At 56.1% G+C, this 21,912-nt stretch overlaps 1 protein-coding gene across 1 annotated transcript in view; it reads left to right on the forward strand.

The window, feature by feature from the left end:
- LOC123933551 (NADPH--cytochrome P450 reductase) overlaps nucleotides 1–21,912 on the forward strand; it is a 57,307-nt gene that overhangs the window by 20,341 nt on the left and 15,054 nt on the right. Inside the window, exon 2 of the mRNA XM_045992836.1 lies at nucleotides 9,525–9,715. Coding sequence (XP_045848792.1) covers nucleotides 9,537–9,715 — 179 coding nt within the window. The 5' untranslated portion in view covers nucleotides 9,525–9,536. The remainder of the gene's footprint in view (nucleotides 1–9,524; nucleotides 9,716–21,912) is intronic.

Raw genomic sequence — 21,912 nt, forward strand, 5'->3', positions numbered from 1 at the left:
TTGTGTCCCCAACTCATGACCCTTGCCCCACGGGCGTATTGGTCCATCGCCTTTTTTCTTTGCCTGGTTTTGGTATCAGGGTGATACAGGCCTCATAAAACAAGCGGGATGGCCTCCCATTCTCTTTTCTGGAAGAATTTGTGTGGAACTGGTGTCGTGTGTTCCTCAGATATTGATAGACTGTATCCGTGAAGCTGCTGCCCCTGGAGTTCGCTTCTGGTGTAGGTTTTAACTACTAATCTGCCTTCTTTTCCAGGGATGTTTCTCTTGGGTGAGCTCTGGTGGTTTATTTCTATCAAAAAGTTTATCCACGTTATCAAAGTTATCAAATGTTGGCGCCACGTTGGTCCTAATTTCCCATGTTACATTTGTAATCTGGGCAGTATAGAATTCATGTGACATACGAAGTATGTTAGTTGATTATTTCTCTTATTGGTAAGGCTTCCAGTCAATGGGAAGCTTGTGGTGGTAAGATTTGGGGGAATCAAAGGTGGTACGTGGATTTCTGACTGTGGGGCGTTGGTTGGCCCTGCCCCCCATGTTGTTCAAGAGTCAACTGTACCTTTTATCTGCTTTTTGTATGAACGTATGTATATGTGTACATGTGATATATTTATATATGGAAGAAATGAAGGAAAAATCCAGAAGGAAAACAGCTCTGTGACTTTTACCCTTTAACAAATAGCATTTGAGCAGGGGGAGGCTAGGATGGGAGCTGATGAGGCCTCTGTGGCTGGAGGCTGTCAGGCAAAGGCTAAAATTCCCCGGCACGAATGCTTGTTGCAGCCCACAGCATGGGGTGTGGGATTCCTTCCTCTCCGTCACGGTTTGCAGATTCCCAGGCTTCCCCCTCACTGCCTGAGGAGCGGGGGAAGGACCATCCAGGAGCAGCATCTTGTGTCTGTGCAAACCGAGGTGGGTGGGAACAGGCACAGTGCAGAGGGGGTGCTGGTGTGCTGGGGGGCGGGAGCCTCACTTTGCACCCCCCCGCCCCCGGAGGCTTCTCATTAATGCTGAAAGCCCCGCTCTGTGTGAAGCACACACTGTTCTTGGAACTGGTTTTGTTTTTTTTTTTTTTTTTTAATGCAGAGAGTCAGTACGTCCCTCTTCCTGCCTTTTTCAGAGCTCTGTTCTGGGCCTCCCTGTTTCTCTTCCTCTTTCCTGAGTCCCAGGGCTCTGCCATGGGATCCGCTTCACTGTGTTGTTGTCTGCCTCTGCTCTCTGTGGCCCTTGTTGATCGTGAACTAGAACTCCGTGTGTGTGTGTTTCAAAGCGTTCCGTGAAAGAGACTCAGGAATCATTATTTATTAACTCAGGTCAGAGACTTGGTTGTCCCCCCAGCACTGCCACCAACCTCAGCCCCATCTGCTTCGCTGGCCCCTGGGGTGGCAGGTGCCCTCTCTGTCACTAAGTTACCCAGCCTTCTGTTGAAAAATCTGTGCTGGGGGCCCTGCCTCACAGCCGCTCAATCTGTCTTCAGTCACCTTTGTTACCAAGCTCTCGGACAGTGTGTAAATCTCTGTCCTCCATGACCAGGGCTGACTTCTGTCCTCAGGGCCCTCGCCATCCTGTTTAATGACTCCCCAGAGAAGGGACTGGCCTGTTGCCTCTGAATCTTCTTGTCTTTAGGGTAAACCTCTCCAGTTCTGTGCTGTTTCCCATGTGGCGTGTTTTGGGGACTCTTTCTGATTGTGTTCCAGTTTATCTTTGGTGTGAAGTATAGAGCCCTTCTGGAACTCTCTTTGTGAGCCCTCGGCGTCTGGGGAGGCCAGCCTGGCGTTGGCCCATCCCATTCCCATTTCTGTAAAACGTGGGGGGGTGTCATCATCCTTGCCGAGGCTTGCTGCCTGAACATAGCCTGCCTGGGGGGCTCTGATTGCCCGTCGGGGGCTCATGAGCCGGTCGCTCCTTAGGCTTGCTGACGCGCTAGAGGCACAGCAGACTTCAGAACTGTTCCACCCAGCACTCGCGCAAACCAAGGCAAGTCCTCCAGCTTCCCGGGTTTCGCTTTTCCTCATCTGTAGTCAAAATTAATTTGAGGCGAAGTGGTAGTCAGGAGGTTGAACTGGTGTGAACTCGTGTTAGAAGAGCCCAGTTCTTTCTCCGTGTCTCATTTCCTGGGACACGGCCGCCACACACAGCATTCCTGACCCCAGATGTGGGGGTGGAGGCGCTCCACAACAAGTAGTTCTGTGGCACTGAATGGGTACCGTACCCTACCATTAAAGTCAGTTCTGACACTGCCCGGAGCTGTCAGATTAAGGGCTCTGTCCCCCAGGGCTGCTCCGCACAGTTCAGGTGGTAGCCACAACATCCAGGCGCTTACCCGTGCTTCTGACCAGTCAGCAGTAAATGGGGGTTCCTCACACACTCTCCTTGGGTTCAGTTAACTTGCTAGAGCAGCTCACACAACTCAGGGAAACACTTACATTTACCGGCTTATTAAAGGACACAGTAAAGGATACAGATGAACAAGCAGATGAAGAAATACATAGGCTGAGGTCTGGGAGAGGGCCTGGGCCCAGGAGCTTCTGTCCCTGTGGAGTTGGGGTGGGTCGCCCTCCCAGTATGTGGATGCGTTCACCAACCTGGATGCTCTCTGCACCCTGAATTGTCAGGGTCTTTGTAGAGGGCCTCCTCAGTATGCATGATCAGTCATTAACTCCACTTCCAACCCCTCTGCCCTCCCTAGAGAAGGGGACAGGCAGGGCTGAAAGTTCCAAGCTAATTGTGGCTTGGTCTTTCTGGTGACCATTTCCTATCCAGGAGCCCACCCAGAGCCACATTAGATCAAAAGATGCCCCTAGTGCTTTTATCACTTAAGAAATTACAGGGGGTTTAGGAGCTCTGTCCCAGCAACTAGGATCAGAGACCAATATATGTATTTTCTGTTATCTCACAGAACTCCTTTGAAGTATGCTGTGCCCACAAATTGACCTATGCTAACTTTTAATAGTGTTACTAAGTCTGCCCACAAAAAGCCCAGGAGTATTTGCCAAGGGTGTAGGGGAGCTGTGGGTCCACCCCAGTTGGAGCTCAGGCCAGGGGGTCGCAGCCCCAGAGGGCATGGTAGAAACCAGCCCACGCAGCTCTCCGTGCCAGCTGCACTTCTGGTGGTCTGCTCCTGTGAGGCTTGGTCAGCTCAAATTGTGCTGAGTGATGCTGGCTCTCCTGCCTGCTTCTTGCCAAGTCATGCTTTCACACATCCAGCGTTCTGGCTTCCTTCCTCTTTTACATCATTGCATCACACACAGTGCCAGTCATATGTCTCCAGATCACACCCACAGGCCCTGTTATGTAGGGGAGAGGTCATCGACTGGGGCCATTTATTGTCTTCTGTGGAACATGGGCCTGGCACATCCTGGGCTAGGATGCCTTGCTCATGGCCTCATGATTGTACTGACATGGTAGACGGAGGCAGTTTTTGTCCAGATTCCCACCTATGACATAGTTGTAATCATGCCCACATCCCCACCCAGTTGTCCCTGGCTGCCCAGGGCCCAAAAACCCCAGACATGTAGAGGGCTCCTGCGCCCTTTGCACATTGGTCTCAGTTATTTCAGGAGGCTCATCTCTTGCCGAACACCCTTGTACCCGCACGTACAAATGCATCCCATCATACCACACTTGAGTCACACCAGATTCTATCTCCTCTGCTCTTCCATAGTTCAGGCCTTTGCATGGGCTTCCCCTGACTCCTCTTATCTTCCTTATCTGGCTGGTGGACCCAGGTCATTTTCCATGACTCAGCTCAGATGTTAGTTCCTGGGTGCCTCTCTTTGACTGTTTCCAACCATCTTGTCTTCCCCTTCGTCAGAGCCTGATTTTTCCCCAAGGCATTGTAGCTGCTGGGACATGCCTGTGAATGATGACAATGAGTTGGCACCCTCCATACGCCCGTGTGATGACTGTCTGATAAAAGAGAGGATGGAAATAAGATTCAGGCCATAACAACACTATTCCTGGGATGTCTAGAATACAATCACAAATCACTCACCATACTAAAAACTAGGAGAATTTCCACTTGAATGAGAAAAAAACAATCAACGCACACCAGCATCAAGATGTAAAGAAGAGCCAAACAGACATCTTAGAACTGAAAAATACCACAGTGAAAATTTAAAACTGTGTGGATGGCTTCATCATAGAATGATGAAGTCAGAGGACCTGAAGATAGAATCGCAGAATGACCCAGTCAATGGAGTGAGAAGCTAGAACGAAAAAAAAAAAAAGAAGAAGAAGTGAACTGAGCCTCAGGGACTTGGGGGACCAGTTACAAAACACATTTATGTCATTGTGGTCCTGGGAAATGAGAAAGAGTGTGGACTGAAAAGGCATTTATAGAAGAAACAATGGCTGTAAGTCCTCAAACCTACAGATTCAGGAAACCAAATGAACCCTTAAAGTGATAACGCCAGTGATACCCACACCGGCTCTATCTCGGTTTGGAGGATAAACTTTGTGGGCATGCTAGCTAGAAAGGAATCTGGTCCACGGCTCTCTCGAGCACTGCACTTTAGTGGCTGTCTTGGCTAGGGCCCTGTCCCTGGAGGATAAGCTATCAGGTGCAAGCAGGCGTGGTTACCTTGAGGGTTTTCCCTCATCTTGAAACCACTAATCATTGGCAGAGGTTTGCGAACGTGAGTAGATGTCGTTCCCGCTGCACCTGGGAGTGGACGCCATAAAGTGCCAGTGACTATTTACCACGAGATGACTTGCATACTGCAGAGACCACCTAAATCACTTGCTCAGGCTTCTTCCCTCCTTGTCTCTGTTTCCGGCAACCAGCCCACTCATGTTGGGTCCGGGTTGTTTGATCGGTCTTGTTTACTGGTCAGAAATTGTGTACAGGGAGCCCCTGAGTGGCTCAGTTGGCTAAGCGTCTGCCTTCTGCTCAGGTCATGATCCCAGGGTCCTGAGATCTAGCCACGCATTGGGCTCTCCGCTCAGTGGGGAGCCTGCTTCTCCCTGTCCATCTGCCTGCTTTTGGTTACTCTGTCAAATAAAATCTTTAGGAAAAAAAAAAAAAGAAATTGGACACAATAAAGGTAAAGCCACACGTACCTCCTAGAGCATCATCTCACCCTGCAGTGTTATAAACTGTCAGATGGAGAAAGGGCCCTTCTGCCTTGTTTCCCTTTTCAGAAGCGCCAGCATGGGTTGCCCTTGGCCTGTGGCATCAGCTGTTGAACTTCAGGAGAAGTGGTCTCTCTCTCATATGTCTGCCTATTTATGTATGTCCTTTCCTGTATGCGTAATGTCTTTTATAATAAAAAGGAAAGCTCTATGTACAGACCTAATTTGTAATAAAAGGTCAGTTATGCTCTGGTCTCTTTGGGGTTAGCAGGACCTCACTGGCTGGTTTTTTGATCTGTGCCCTTTTCCTGTGACTCATTTTCCAGATGAGACCGTGAAAGCCTGCTGCCTGTAAGGGGTTCGCTGGAGTCCCAACCAGCTGGGGCGGAAGGGCCTGTGTTTAAACATGTACGTTTCATTGTTGGTTTTGTTTTGCTTTCTGTTGCTGACGTATGTTGCGTTCGGCCCCCAAGAGCTCTGCACTGTTCAGTGTTCCTCCTTTTCACTAAATGTGGAAAGAAGAAACGGCCCACAGATTAAAGACTCTCTTAGGGCAGAAAGAGTGCACAGGGGCTCCCGAAGTCTCCTTGGAGTGTGTCTGGTAGACCCTCTTGCAGTCACCCTGCCACATTCGACATGGAGGACACTTTTGGCCGGCAGGATGTCTGGAATGTTCTCATCAGAATAGTTCAGACAGCAGAGAAGAGTGATTTTATACCAGACCGGGCAGGGGTGCCTCAGGACAGACTCCTGGAGGCTCCTAATTTATCAGCACGGCCGAAGTGCCATCTGTCACACTCGGCGTGAAGTTTGTACCAGCTTGCGTGGCCTCCGGGTTTAATGTTCGATCGTGATGCCTTCCTTTGGATGACTCGTGTCTTTGCCAAGCTGGGTTTTCAGTGGTTGTTCGGACATAACTACTCCATAAATGGAGCTCTTAGGTATTCCCGTGGGCCTGGGGATACCAGAGACATTTTGCTGTGATGTCATGATGTCATGGGGCTCCACACACTAAGAAAGTTCGGCCCTGCCTGTCTTCATGGATTACCACATGGGCACATCACCAGCCCCAGGTGCAGGGGGCCCCCAGGTTTCTCTTCAGTCTGCTTGTTTTGGGTTATCGGTTCATGCCAATTTTACATTCCGTGTGTGCTAATACATTCACTGACTCCTTCCAGGGGAAGCTCCGTGGGGAGCTATCAAGCATCAGATGGCGTGCTAAGCTCTGTGCCAGGAAAGTAGGACTGATAGGAGTGACGGTCGAGCTGAGGTCATCAGACCTCCGGTCCAAAGCAGGAAGCAACAAGAGGAAAAGCAGCTCAGGCACGTGTAAAGGCACTGGGGCACGAGTGCGGCGGCTCAGGCCGGGGAGATGGGTGGGCGTCTGTGGGAGCTGCAATGTGGAAACAGTCGCTCGGTAAGAGAGTTGTGGTTTAACAGCTTCTTCCCGGCTTCAGCCCCAGGCACGCTGCTCCTGTCCTAGTACAGGAAGCATCGGGATAAGGATTTTCCTTGACTTCCGTCTTGCCAGGCCTCTCTTTCCACCGCGTGCCAGGCGCAGAGGTACCTACGATACTGTTCTTCGTTCGGGAGCTCACAGCAGCGTGGGGGCGAGACCCGGGTCCAGTAAGTCATCCTACTTAGATGGGTACTGAACACACACACACCCCCCCCCCAGGAAGCTGAGGCCCCTTTCTAGTTTTCACTCGGCCCAGCCTTCCGTCCCCCACGGCAGAAGGAGGCCTCGATAAAATGGTCACCACGTCCTTTCTACTGTTCTCTGCATCTCTTGTCTGAATTTTATGCCTCGCCGTCAGAGCTGCTGGGGACCTTCTGAGTGCTTCTGAGACCCCCAAGTGCTGGCATTGTCAGCCGTTCTGGGGGGACCTCAGGGCCGGAGCCCTGCCCTGGCCCGCTGCAGGGAGTCAGCGTCCCAGCGGGCAGCACCTGGGCATTTGCACAAGAGGCGAGAATGCGTGGGGGCCTTCCTCTGAGCGTGAGGAGAGTGGCCAGGACGCTGAAGGACGCGGTAAGTGAGGCTCTCAGTGACACAGCCAGGCTGGAGGAGAGTGAGCGTAGCCTCACACACTGTGGTGATGACGTCCCTGTGTTGGGCTCGCGGGTTATAAAACCACTGGGTAATGTGTGTGGCAGGCATTGCCCAGCCACCCCTTCTGGAATCACATGGTAATTTTTCCAATGAGTTGACGTTTGGTGTTCATCGTGTCAGGCTGTGAACAGTGGAGTCCCTGCTCTCGCGGGGTGACCCTGCAGTCGGGGAGATGGCCAGTGGGAAGGACGCGTGACGCAGTGCCAGGAGGTGATCTGTGCTGCGAGTGGCCTCGGGGAGGGAGGACGAGACACTATACTGAGGAAGAAGCCCTCTGAGGTGGTGACGCACGAGCCGAGACGTGAATGCAGCTGGGGCGAGAACCCTACAAATAACTAAAGGAACAGAGTCTGGGCCGCGGCATTAACATGTGCAAAGACCCTGGTGCAGGAGCAGTCCTGGAGGCTTGAAGCGTAGCAGGGAGGCTAATGTGACTGGGGAGGAGTGAGGGAAGGTGAGGGGCCGGACCCTGTGGAGCCTCGAGGCCAGCTAAGGCCTTTAGGTTTGGTGCCACGTAGGACACGAAGCCATCTGAGGGTCTGCTTAGGGACATGATCTGGCTTACTTTTTAAAAAGCTCTCTCCAGCTCCTCTTCGGAACTGGTCCCTTAGGAGTCTATGGCAGTGGCCTGGGTGGCTGGAAGCAAATCTGGGACGTGTGGGACTGTGTGAATCCCAGCCTTCTAGCACACCATCCCTGCAGGAACCCCCGAGGACCAACTTTTCTGGGTGGTGTGGGCAGCTCGTATATGTATCAGGAAATGGTCGTTGGTCATTTCGCTTCGTGGCCACAAGTCTCCCCTCAGTAAAGTAAGGGGGCTAGGTGACCGGGGCTGGAGGGAGAAGGGTAATGGGACAGGGAGCGGACATTGGCTGACTGCTGCTACGTGACGGATGGCAGCGGGCGCTCTTCTGTGTCAGCTGGGCCCCGAGAGTCTGCATGGCGTGACTCTGTGGGCCGGATCCTCTCCCTCAATGGCTCTGTGAGAGCTTAACATACAGAAGGCTTGTGGGTGTACCAGACGACCCTGGCAGGGCTGGACAGGAAGATGTGCCAAATGAACATGGACTAGATATTCGACCTGCGTGCGCTCATCCTTAATTATCGACAGCGGGCTCTAGAGGTAAATTTGTCCTGTAGCATCAGCGAGCAAAGAGGGTGCGTTGAGATGATCACAGGGACTCAGCTGTTCGAAAAGCACCGTGGGCAAATGAGAAAGCAGAGAGCCGAGCTTGAGGGTCTGCCCCAAGCGGGCCGATGCCCCACGGGCCCTAGGAGGAAAGAGCTGGTGCCCGGGGCCCGCGGATGTGAGGGCAGCTGTAGGGGGCCAGCCCTGGTGTCTCCCAGAGGCAGGGACAGTGAGCAGAAGTGAGACGTGAGGCCATCTCTCAGGCCTGAGCGGCTGAGCTAGGACTGAGGCTTTCCCCACCGAGACTGGGAGCCGTGGCTGTGGGGGAGACAGCCCGTTTGGTAACCGCGGGGATTGCAAAATGGCGTGACGCGCCTAGCGGGGCCGAGGTCAGCGGCGCCCGGCGCAGAAGCGCACTGCTGGGCTTGAGGTACTCCCCGCCAACCCGCGCGGACTCAGATCTGCTTCCTGGCCAGGTGTCAGTGGTGGACGCCCCGGCTGGGCATCTTTCAAGGGAACGAACAAGGTTGGGGTGCAGGGGGTCCTCGGTGGTTCCCCAGGACACCCTGAACTCAAAAGAACTCTTTTACCCTGGTTACGGTGTATTATGGCAGGATATAGACCGAACCCAGCAAAGGGAGAGGCTCCTCAGGGCTGAGTCCAGGAGAAACCAGGCACGAGCTTCCCGCTGTCCCTGGTCGCTGGAGTCACGGGGGCTCAGCACTCCCAGCAACCATGCCTGGCCACCCGCATAAAGTGTTACCAGGGGAGTTCACCGGCACCTTGGTGTACATGCCTTGTGCTGGGAGTCAGCCTTGGAGGCATGGAGCACTGCGTCTCTAACCTTATCTGCTCAGGCTCCAGCATCCCAGAGGTCACACCCATGTGATGGGATTCAGAGCCCTGGGTGTTCATCCCAAATAACAGGGTTGGAGTAAATCATCCACTTGGCCCAAGGTCTCAGGTGTATAGAGACACTCACCAGGAGGCATATTCCCAGCTTAGAAGGGATTTCCCAGGAGCCATCCAAGGGCCAGTTCTGAAGGCCTTGAAAAGGGGCAGGGTTTGGGGCAGCTCCTGCCCCTGGCGCTGCCCCCCTCTTGGGACCTACAGACCCAAGCTGAAGCTTCTGGGGCTCAGGGGTGCTCCCCAACAGGCCTCAGGCAGACCCTGCTTCTCCCCACTGACCCCTGTCCTTTCTCCCTGCAGTTTCCTGTCAACATGGGGGACTCCAGCATGGACGCTAGCGCCACGGTGTCGGAGACCGTGGCCGAAGAAGTGTCTTTTCTCAGCATGACAGACATGATTCTGTTTTCCCTCATTGTGGGCCTCCTGACCTACTGGTTCCTCTTCAGAAAGAAAAAAGACGAAATCCCGGAGTTCACCAAAATTCAACCAGTGTAAGTGACCCTACTCAGGATCCTTCTCTTAGCCTTCCAGAGCTCGTCCTTCCATCCCGGCGGGGCCCCGTCTACGGGCCCGGGGCAGGAAGGAGCCCGGCGCGAGGTACAAGCTTCCTTGCTGTATTTTGGGTCGAGTTGCGCGGGTGGTGCCTTACTGGTGGCCTGCGCTTCGGCTCTCCCTTAACCCCTTGTGGGTCCACAGCGCGTGGGGGTTCACGAGGTTCTTTCGGGTCTGTTTCTTGTTCTCCTTTCTCGACGGAACCTCCCAGGGACCAGAGTAGAAGGCCCCGTTCCACGGGTAGCTCATCTGAGGCTCGGCCGCACGAAAGGTCGTCAGAGCTGCAGCCGGCACCCAATTAATATTGCCCTCCAGGCCCATGGTCTTGTCGCAGGAAGCGGTGGGGCGGGGAGGGGCCATTTGCACGGGGACGCACACAGAGATGCAGACAGTTGCCTTGCGGTCCCACGGCTTTGCGGACATGGGCAGGATCGCACTTCGGCCCTTGAGCTTAGAGCTCCGGGGGTGATAGAGCGGAGGAGAACTGTTTTTCGTCTCTTCTCGAGCCCCACACTGAGCATTTCTGTGCCTGGGTGTGTGAGCAGTTGTCTCCCAGCCGCGGGACCCCGCCGGGTGTGACATTGCTGGCCTGGAGTTGGCATGGAATCCCCCAGGCACCCCCACCTCAGACACCAGTCGCACGTCCCAGTGTCACCAGCTATAAAGCAGAAGTCGCCAGAACGCTGCCCACCCAGGTTTGAGTCATTGGCTGGCGCAGCTCCTAGAGCTCAGGAGAGCAGTTTCCTTACTAGGTTACGGGCTTATCATTAAGGATGTAAGTCAGAAACAGCCAGAGGGAAGGGGTGTGATGGTGGGGGTGCTGCAATGCTTCATGCCCTCCCCGGGTGCCACCCCCAGCACCCCCAAGGAAGTGCTCAGCACCCCGAAACCAGGGCTCTCCCAACCCCGTGCCCTTGGGTTTGAATGGAGGCGTCCTTGCCTCTGCCGGTGTGACTGATGAAATCCTTTGCCCTTGGGGACTCGTTGACCTTCTGCTCCTCTCCCCTCCCTGGAGGTCAGCAGCGGGTCTGAAAGTTCAAGCCCTCTGATCACATGGTTGGGTCGCCTGCCAACCGGCCCATCCTTAGGGGCTTTCCAGAAATGGCTTTCTTACCAGAAACTCTGGTGTGGCTGAAGGGGGCTGGTTCTAAGGAACCGAGACGTCTCGCCTTTGTTGCTCTTCTCACTTAAGGGAAGGCGAGGGTTTTCGGAGCCCTGTGCCAGAGTCCAAAGACCAAACACGTATAAGTCATGATGTCGCAGACAGTGCCCCGGTCGATTTTATTCATAACATTGTTTTCTTTTTACTTTACTGATTTTCTTTTTCAACCTTCCATAAAGCTTCCTTGGAAAAAGGTTTAAGTAAAAAGGCAGATTCCTTTTAAGCAAGTATTAAGGAAGAGTGCAGCTGGTTTTTGGTTTTAGAAAAATGACAGTGTGACAAAGAGATGAAACCACTGTCCCCCCAAGGCTGAATTCCAAATAGTTCCTGGAACCAGGTCGCTTTGTCACGCTGGCTGTTGCCTGTGTTTTACCCAGACTCCAACCCCAGAGGCCTGTGGGCAGGTTTGGGGGCCCGAGGGGGTTGGTCGCTGTGCTGAGAGAGCCACAGAGCCCAGGCCTGCCCTCGGGGGGTGCCCTGAGTCCCGCCCAGAGCCGGTCTCAGGTTGAGGCCCTGGGGCCGCACTCCGACCAGAATACCCAGGCTGGGCACTCCGGGTCCCATGGGCTCCTAATTCCCTGTTTCAGTCATGACTGTTGCCTCTCCCGGAAAAGTTACGGTCTTCAAACATCAGGCCGATGCTTAGAGAACACAGTCCTCGTACCACGGACAGGACAATAGTTTACCATGTTTAAAATCTCAGCGAATATATCCCGAGGCCCCCTTACTACCCTGCCCCAGGTAGCCGCGATAGCCGCAAACAAAATAGGGGAAGTCCCTGTGTTCATCAGGCTCGCAGTCTGTCGCTGGGCGGGGCCTGGGTGAGACCCTTCCTTCGCCCTGCCTCAGTTTCCCCATCTGCTAAATGGAGGCAATGACCCCGTCTGCCGGGGCTTGTGTGGGCATTAGGTGATGTCACCTAGTGTGTTCCTGGCGCTGGTGGCTGCAGCGTGTGTCAGAGTGTGTTCTGTGTCGAGCCCTGCAAGGACACGAAGGTGGCATTTACATGGAAGGCAATGTGCAGTCAGGACACGGGGGGGTGCTTTGTAGAAATGCTTTAGGAAATGTGCTCACGTGCATTGTCCAATCAGGGTGTCTGCCATGGCCCCACGAGCCAGACAGGCTCCAGGAACTCTAAGAGGGACCGCCAAGATGTGCTTAGGGAGGCGGGGTTGAGCGGTTCTAGAAGGTGCTGTCACGCCCCGAGGCTCGAAGGGCTTTGCCCACAGAGGGCCAGAGGCCAGAGGCAGGATGGACACACCGGCCAGCAAGTAGGACTCCAGCCTCTTGCGTGGTGACTGGCCTACGTGCCTTCCTGACGTGGAAGGTATTTGGGGGGAAAATGCGTGGTAAAGGACCAGGTCACCATTTCTGGTGGCCCTGAGTCTGCTGGTCTGTAAAGTGGAGGTGTCCCCTGCACAGTTGGGCCCGGGGAGAGGACGTGCGTGGGCCGTGGGAGCACGTGGAGCCACCGTCCTCCTGGCACCGCTCTGGCCTTGCAAAATGGGCCTGACATAAAACTGCTAGACCAGGGGCGCTGGTGGCTTGTCGAGACTGTCTCTTTGCTGGGGTGGGAAACCAGGCGTCCCTCCTCGTGACGGTGAGGTTCTGGCTTCTCCGTGGTGTGTCTGCCGCTGCACAGCACCTCTTGTCCCTGACCGTACTGTGCGGAAGCCCGCTGGGGCTGGCTCGCACGGGCCCTCTGCGGGGGACCCCTTCCCAGTGAAGGGTCTGGGCCCCAGAGCTGGGTGACAAAGGTTCGAGTCCTGCCTCTACCTCCTAGGAGTGGTGCGATGCTTCCCATGACTTAACCTGTCCAAGTCCTTGCCCTTCCTTCCCTATCTCCTGGACGGGCAAACTGAACCACTCTAATCACTGGAATCTCAGTCATCAGGTGCATGAGGTGCAGATGGCCGTGACCCCGTCCCCGGATGGCGTATGTCATGATCTTTATCCCACTGTTAGTGCCCTGTCCAGTCTCACTGGAGCCCTTCAAGGGCTCACCCCACTTTGCAGATGAGCATACTGAGACTCCAGTGACCAAGGACCCAGGTCACCTGCCCTACAGGAAGAGAGCTGGCTGTCAGGCCGGACCTGCGGACTCCACAGGCCACGCTTCCCCGTTCGCCACAATGCCCTCGGCCTCTGAAGGTGGCACAGTGCCCTGTTTTACACCCGAGAAAACCGACTCCGAGAGGTCACTCGGCTGGCCCCCCGAGGCCACAAGCCTGGCCCTCCTGCTGTCAAGCCCACACCTCTGTCCCTGACCACTTCGGCCCCCAGCCAGCGCAGGCAGTCACCGCTGCAGCACAGAGCCTCAGCGGCCACCGGCTCAGTGGGGAGGCTCAGGGCTTAGGTGGGGACTGTGCGTGGCCCTGGGCTGTGCCACTAGCATGGGGTGGGGCGGGGGGTGTGGACAAGGCAGGGCAGAGCTGACCAGCAGGGCTCCCCGAGGGCTGCATGGGGGATGGATGAGGATGGATGAGGGTCTGTCGGGAGGCAGGTGTAGGGGGCGCGCCACGAAGCGGGCCTGAGAGAGACAGGAGGCCAGAGAAGGGAGGCCTGGGGCTCGCACAGCGAAGGCACAGTTGATGGGACATGGGGGCCTGGGCGTAAGGAGCCAGGAGGGCCAGGGGGAGTCTGTGCAAGGCAGCTGCTCAGAGCAGTCTTGGGGATTGGGGAAACTGAGGAAGCCTCTGGGAGGAACGAGGCGGGGCAAGGGAGCCGAGCAAAACCCAAAGTTAAGAGATTTGGATCCTTTGCAAGCAGTGGGGGATGGCACGACCAGACAAGAGGGAGGACAAGCTGCTAGAAGGAAGACCATGTTTTGTGTGTGTGTGTGTGTGTGTGTGTGTGTGTTTAAGTCTTTTGTTTTTTGTGTTAAAGCCGAGAGAGAGAGCTGCGGTTAGGTCTCTAAACACACGGTCTAACCGCCCCTCCTTTGTCTATGCCCTTGGCCGTGGTGGGGTGGGCGGTGAGGAGCAGGAGACCAGGGAGGGTCAGAGGGAAGGTCGGTTCCGGAAGGACTGCCTTGTTTCTGCGGGTCACCTTTCTGCCGGTGCGCGCTCTGACTGACGAGTCACCCTTACAGCCCCGCGTCCTCTGTGTCAGAGCACGAGGTCTGCGGCAGGTGTGGTGTTCTTCCGTCTGGATTTGGTTTTCGGTCCTGGGAATTACCATAATCTCTTCATGCTGATAACGACAGACATTCCCAGAGTTTCCAGTCCGGAGGTCAGTTACAAACAGTACCGCCGTGAACACTGTAGTAGGCGCGTTTGGGTGCCGAATGGACATTGTTCTGTTCCGTGTGTGCCGTGACGTGGAGCTGGCGAGTCGCGGGGAAGGGTGAATCCAGCTCTAGCGGGTCCTGCTGACGGTGTGCCAGCATGTTGGTCGCGGTGTCCGGCGCGCCGCCAGCACGTCCCGTCCTCCCACGTGCTTTAGTCACCTTCCTTCTTGCGGCCGTTCCGGCAGGCGTGGGACGGCACCCTGTCTCAGCTGGCATTTCTCTGAAGGCCCATGACCTTGTCGTATGTTTTACTGGCCATTTAGAAACCTTGGGTGAAGGGCCTTTCCAGACTTTGCCCATTATCTCCCCGTGGGTTATCGGCCCCGCCAGTTTGTCGGGGTTCTTTATGTTCTAGAAACGAGGCCTTCGTTAGATGGACAGACGGTAAACGAGTCCAATTCCTCAGCCTTTTGGTTGACCTTAAAGCTTCATAGCTGATGTTTTTCTGTCCAGGTTAACTTAACCCAAGGCCATAAAGATGTTCTTTTTATTTTTTTTTTCTAAAAGCGTCCTTGATGGACTGGAGGCAGTGGGAGGGGTGGGTGGCTGGGTGATGGACCCTGGGGAGGGTCTGTGCCATGGTGAGCGCTGTGGAATGTGTAAGCCTGACGATTCACACACCTGTACTCCCGGGGCAAATAATACATTATACGTAAGTAGAAAAAATTTATATGTACTGCATCCAGTTGTTTTTACTGTATGTTCACTAGTTTTCGCCTATTATTTAGAAAAATAAAAGCTTGGTCATCTCTAAAAAAAAAAAAACTTCCTCGAGGGGCACCTTTTAGGATTCTTACGATGGCTCAGTCGTTTAAGCATCTGACTCTTGGTTTCAACTCAGGCCATGATCTGTGGGTCCTGGGATCAAGCTCCACACCCAGCTTCTCCCTCTGCCCCTCCCCCTGCTCGTGCGCTCTCTTTCTCTCTCTAAAACAAATCTTTTTTTTTTTTAATAAAAAAGCTTCCTTCAGTGTAGCTTTTATTTATTTATTTTTCAAGATTTTATCCATTTATTTGAGAGGGAGAAAGGGAGGGAGGGAGAGAAAACACAAGCAGGGAGAAAGGCAGAGAGGGAAGCAGACTCCCCGCCGAGCAGGGAGTTCGAGGCTCAGTCCCAGGACCCGGAGATCATGACCCCAGCCAAAGGCTGGTGCTGAACCGACTGAGCCGCCCACGCACCCCTCTGGTGTAGCTTTTAAACTTCGACCTCCACCCTGCTGACGGTGACTTGGTATTGGCTGGTTGTGTGTGGCACTTGCGGGTTCTTTCTGTCCCTCGTGGGCGTCCATCCACGGCACCCAGCACCAGGTACTGAAAAAGGCCCTTGTCTTCCCACCGTCCTTCAGCGCCAGTGTTGACATCAATCAGATACCCATGACTGACCTGTGAAATGCCGGTCAGTTTCTAGACTGTTCTGTCCTTTTGATCTGCTTTTTTGTCCCTTCGTCAATACTGCGCTATGCTGATTTCTGTGATTTTGAAGTCACTCTTGACTTTGTATCTGCTAAGGCACATCCAGCTTTGTTCTTTAAGGATTCTCTTGGCTTCTTTGGGCCCCTGACATTTCCGTGTAGAAACCAGCATGTCGGTGTCCACCAAAACCAAAGAGGGACTAAAACCAGCCCTGCTGGGGTTTTAGTTGGGATTGGATCCCGTGTATAAATTAATTGGCACCTTATACTATGGAGTCTCCTCATCCACAAACACAGTTGTATGCCCTGGGGAGGCCTTTCAAACCGTTTGTAGTAGCAATTGCAATTAAAGGTTGTTAAGGAGAGCGGCGCGTCCTTCTAATGATGCTGTAGTAGCTCCGATCTGCTCCCACTTTGTCCTCAGCCTCCACCTGGCTCGTGCCCCGGGACAGAACATTCCAAGGTGGCTCCTGGTCAGAGACCACTGGGTGTGATGGTTCCCGCAGGAGTCCGAAGCCCCAGGGCTCCCCGCTGACCCCACTTTGCTCACCCATGGAACACAGCACTCCCTGAGGGGCACCCATCTTGTCGGGTGGGCATTTGTGTTTCTGCCTGCCCTGGAGCAGTGAGGGCCCCTCACCCGCGTGGGACCCTGGCATGGGACATTCAGAGAACAGCTGTTACTAGCGCTAAGCCTGTTCCCGGTACAGACTGGCCCAGAGGCTGACCTTGGCTTGCCTGGGGGTTTTAGATCTTGGAATTAGAACATTGTTTTAAATTAGAACACTTAGGGGCATCTGGCTGGCTCAGTCAGTTAAGCGTCTGCCTCTTGATTTCGGCTCAGGTCGTGATCTCGGGATCATGAGATCGAGCCCCACGACGGACTCCATGCTTGGGTGTGGAGCCTGCTTAAGAGTCTCTCTCTCCCTGTCTCTCTACCCCTCCTCCCCCCAAAAAATAAATAAAAAATAAATTAGAACATTGAAAAGGCTGACACAGAAAACCCAGACTTACAGCTTCCCTTGGAAAAAAAAACCATCAGAGGAGCAGTGGAGCTGAAGGTGGTCACCCTTGTAGGGGGTCTGCACCCCGCCCAGGCTGCTGGGCTCTTCTGTTCCGTTGGAGGTGAGGGGCAGCACCAGAGCCCCTACACATACCTCAGCTTCATGCCTGGCGCCCGAGCTTTAAAGAAAAACAAAGCTTTTTATTGTGGAGCCTTTCAAACAAACCCCAACGCACAGAGCACAGAAGAGCGAACTCGAGCGCCCCCGCTGGTCGCGGGCGGAAACAGCTCTCCAGCCAGCGGGAGTCGTGTCCCCCCTCCCTGTGGCTCCTGGCTTATCTGAGAGCCGTCGTATTTCACGAGCAGTCCTGCCGTCCGGGTGAAATCTGAAAAAGAATGATTTCGTAGCAGATCACAGAGATCTTTCCTATGAGACGATGTGAAAATAGTCCCGCCTTCTTTTTTTTTTTTTTTTTTAAAGAGATAGGTAGAGAGAGAGAAGGGAGGAAGCAGGCTCCCTGCTGAGCAGAGAGCCCGATGCGGGGCTCGATGCGGGGCTCGATCCCAGGACCCTGAGATCATGACCTGAGCTGAAGGCAGAGGCTTTAACCCACTGAGCCACCCAGGTGCCCCAATAGTCCTGCCTTCTAAAATCCGAGGCCCTCCTGTCTGCACGCAGCTCAGGAAAAGCCAGGAAAGCCAGCCCCAAGCTCCCGGATCCCCAGACCCTCAGGAGCATGTGTTCATAGTTCCTGATTAACGGATGGATTTTCAAAAAATTCAGGATCTAAGCAAAATGGCAGTTGAAAATTAGATCTTGTAAGTCCCTCTCCTGGGGGGTCAGGTACGTTGGGCTATCATCTGCCTGCAGCAAAACACGCCATTTTAAAGTATACAGTTCGGACGCCGGGGCGGCTCAGCCAGTGACACATCCGACTTGTGATCTCAGCTTCTGGCTTGATCTCAGGGTTGTGAGTTCAAACCCTGTGCTGGGCTCCATGGGGGGCCACGGAGCCTACTTAAAAAAAAAAAAGTCCGGTTTGATGAGTTCTGCCAGAGGCGTGTGGCTGTAGAACCAGTGTTACAGTCAAGACAAAACATTCCTCCGTTCCCCAAATTCCCTGTGACCCCCGCCCACCCCCACGAGTGACCGCGATCTTATTTCTGTCCCTGTAGCTTTTGCCTTTTCCCAGATGTCCTGCAAACGGAATGACGTAGCTACAGCCTTTCGCGCCTGCCTCCTCCTCCTTAACGTGGCAGGAAGTCTCCCCCCAGACGGGCTGCCCCTCTATCCCTCGTGCCTCCCTGCAGTGTTTTTGTTCCAGAAACCAGACCGTTTGTTTCAGTTTCCCACAGTCTGGGTTTTGCTGATGGCATCCCACTGGGGCTTGCTTCTGAAAAGCCACAAAGGAGCTCATTTTCCAGCATGACCTTCATCTTGGGGCTTGCTCTCGACCGAAGGGCTGGGCAGGCCGGGAGTCAAGGCTGACAGCGTCATGTCCGTCCGTGTAAAGTAGTTCTTCCACACCCAACTCGGGGTCACTCTCTCTAGAGAGAGGTGCTGGGCTCTGGCGAACGTGAAAACAGGAGCACACACGAGCGGGATGAGGCGGCAGGTGCAGGGGAGATGCCTCTGTGAACGCGGCGGGGCGCGTCGAGCAGAAGCGTGTGCGAGAGCTCAGGGCGAGCACCAGCGGGGCAGCTCTGGGAGGGGCGTCCCCAGACGAGGTCACCAAGGGAGTTGGTTGTCAGGAAGGGAGTTGAGGGTCACTGAGGGAAACAGGGTCCCCGATCCGGGGGTCTGCAGGGCTGGAGGGGCGAAGCCGGCCTGCTGTCCCGTGCTGTTGGGAGAGCAGGCCTGCTGGGCCACGCGTGGCTGGTGGGGAGTCCTGATCCGCGTGCTGGTGACTCCCGCCAAAGGCTGAGTGGGAGGCTGTCCCTGAGGGAAACAGCAGCCCCTTGGAGCCTCAGCGCGCCCCAAGTGATGAGGGCTAAGGATCCCCGAAGACCTCTGGGAAGGGCCATGCAGGGCTCGCGGAGCCTGTCTGGGGATTCCTATGAGCTGTGCTGGGCCCTGCAGGCTGGCATAGGGGAGGCACAGCCTGTTCTACTGGTGGGCGGTGGTGGCCTGCCACGGCTCTGGGCTCTCATGGCCTGGAGCTGACTTCCTGCTCCCCGCCCCCATCCGCGCTGTCCTTGTGCCTGTGAAATGGGGATAGAAGTCCTTGCCCCCTTGGCAGGGTGGGGGGGGGTTAAAAGAAATACGACATAGAGCCCCTTGAGTACTGGCTGGCATACAGTAGGCACTCAGTAAGTCAGAGTGCCCATTCCGTGTTTTGGCTTTGACCCGTGCCCTCCCACAGGCCTCTGGCCGCCGGTGGCGGGGGGCACCATCCGCACTGGGTGCACCCCTGTGGGTCTGTTCTTGTTTCCTTAGGCGAGGGAGCTGATGGGTCGCGTGGAAGCCCCAGCAAATCATCTGTTTCCACCCAGGGCAGCTCTCGCTTTCAGCCACGGGGCCCAGGCACGGCTCTGCCCACGGCTGAGAAACTGGACCCGCTTCGTGGAGCCCGTGCCAGCCAGCCTGCCCCTGGCTCTGCCCGCCACGGTGCGGCTCGGCGCTCACCCGTCTCTGTCGCGGGTGCCTCGGCCCCGGGGAGTGGAGAACCTGCCCCTACACCGGCTCTGGAGGCAGCCAGTCCCCAGCAGCTGCCCCCCAACCCCGTGTCACCAAGGGCAGGGAAGGTCTCAGGAGGAATCCGCGCCCCAAGAGAATCACATTTGAGCTGGGAGTTTGGCAGCCTCCTCCGTGTGCTGCCAGGACTGGAGATGAAGTGACTCAGGGGGATGGCGGGCTTCATCTCCTTCCAAGTGACTCAGTGCCTTCGCGCGCCCCCCCCCCGCCCTTTGTCCTCCCCCCACGATGGCCTGCAGCTGACTTCTCGGGCCCAAACCAGAGAGACTCCTGCTCCCAATTTAGGAGTGGAAAGCCCTAATGGGACCCGCGTGGTCTCTGGGCTCCGAGCCTGGGCTGGTCCTCTGGCTCTCTGTACTCGGGGGGCCTCTGCAGGGCTGCCCCTCAGGGGGAGACATCTCGGCAGCAGATGGGGGGCCTGTCGTGTGGGGTGCCTGCCCCGGGTGATGTGGGCCTGGCGCTGGGGGCTCCGTGGGCCCCAGTTCTTTTGTGGTGAGGAAGACGGGAACCAGAGCTAATTTAATACGATCCTGATGCGCCCCAGCAGCGGGATCGATGCGGCTTCCTTTGTGGAGTCGGCCTCTCCATAGCAACGTGCACAGCCGCCTTCTAGGGTCCAGAATGGCTGTGTTCAGCCTCAGGACTTGCTTTTTTTTTTTTTTAATTGGAAAAGGGGGAGGAAGTAGGGCTCCGATATAAACAGTTACCAAGGAGACCCGAGTCAGGGTTGGAAAGGTTTTCTCCTTCCCTCGGTCCATACAGAAGCGGGGGAGGGGGGGGAGCTGTGCCCCAACGCAGGGGATCACGGGAGGTCCCGGGCTGGAGTGGCGAGTCTTCCCCGTGGGGACGGGTGCAGGCAGGGGCTTGGCAGAGGCTCCGGCGAGGCTGGGGTGCCTGGGGCACTCTCTGAGGTCACGGCCCGTCTGCCGGCCCCGCCAGCACTGCGGAGGGATGGACAGAGCCTGCGTTCCTGGCCGCTGGCTCCCTGCCCGTTTCCGGGGGCCGGCCGGAACCTGCCTTCTCCCTTAAGTCCTGGGGTCGGAAGAGAAGCCATGGGGTGCACGTACTCCTCTCCGCGGGACGAGCCCATCCCAAGAAGGTTAGTTTCAGACGTGTCCCGGCGGCTGTCCACGCCGATGCCCCTCGGGGGGGCCCCCTGCCTGGGCAGGCTCGCCGTGGAGGCATGAGGGGGCACCCTGTGGAGCTGACCAGCAGAGTCGGGTGGTCCCCCGAGGGGCTCACCGGGTTCCTGGGACCACCGATCTCTTGGGTTCTGGTTTTCAGGCTGCACTCCCTGCTTCCGAAGGAAGGGATTTGGACTGGAAACCAGGAAGGCCCCAGTCGCGGGCTCCCCGGCCTGGGAAAGAGTGGGATCCAGGTGCGCCGGCCGGTGTGGAGCCGTCCGGCAGGGTCGGGCCGGTCGGGCGCTCAGGTGTGGCCCCACGTGGACAGAGCCCGTGAGCTCTGCCACCCTGAGCCTAGCAGCCAGGCTTGGGGGCGGCGGGGATGGGGCCAGGTTCTGCTGTTCCACGAGGCCACATGTAGCCTGTGGGAACATCAGCAAACTGCATCAAGTCGTGTCGGGGCGGTGACTAGAGGCACGGGGTCGTCCTGAGTCTCCTCGGCTTTCTCCTTCTCCCCATGCAGCCTGGTCCGCCCAAGATCTCTGGAAGCCACCCCCGGAGCCCAGGGGAGAGGGTGGGCGTGTTCCTGCTTTCCCCGGGCTGAAGCTGCTGAAGGAGCCCCAGCTGGCCTCCAGAGGTGCTTGCGCTTCTAGAGAGAACGTCCCTTCCTCCCCGGAGGGCAGGCCCGTCTTGCCGCCCTTGAACGTTCCCAGCAGGACCTGCCCGGCAAACCCCCCCTCCCGGCCCCCACTTTCCGAGCAGCCAGCCTGGAATTCCTGCCCCATGCCTGTGTCAGAGGCCCCACACCCTGGGGCAGAGGCCAGGCACCCCAGGGCGTCCACAGCTCAGCTCCGCCCGCCCACCCTCCCCACCCCCCCCCACCCCCCCCACCCTCCCCACCCCCCCCCACCCCCCCGCTGCATGGGCCTCATCCAAGAGCCCATCGGCTGCCCAGTTTCTGTGGCTTTCCCTTGGGAGCCGTTTTCTGTCTCTGAGAGTAGAGCCCAGTTCTTCTGGGAGGCCTTTGCTGGTGTGTTGGGATACCCTATGGGTGGACGGTCTGGTCCACCTGGGGCCGCTGAGCATCGTTGAAGTCCCAGAGTGACCCAGATGGCTGTCTTCTGGCCAGTACCCTCTTTGTCCCTGAGAGTTACCCAGACTCCAGATGGCATACAAGGTCAGGGAGGGGAGGCCGCAGAAACCAAGACACGGTGTTTTCAGTAAGAGGACTCTGAGGCCTTGTGAGGCCACACCACTTGTCCGTTCCAGGCCCACTTGGTGGCGGGTCCAGAATTCAAAGTCGAGCGTCCCCCGCTTCAGAGGATGCGCCCTCCCATCCTCCAAGATTGCCCATGGAGGCTGGCGCCGGCACTCCTGGTGTGGCGGGGACCCCTTGTGCCTCCCGTGGGCAAGTCTCACGTCCCCCTTCCTCAGACGCAGCTTCTGCGGAA

Source organism: Meles meles, chromosome 21, assembly GCF_922984935.1.
Source record: "Meles meles chromosome 21, mMelMel3.1 paternal haplotype, whole genome shotgun sequence".
Lineage (NCBI taxonomy): Eukaryota > Metazoa > Chordata > Mammalia > Carnivora > Mustelidae > Meles > Meles meles.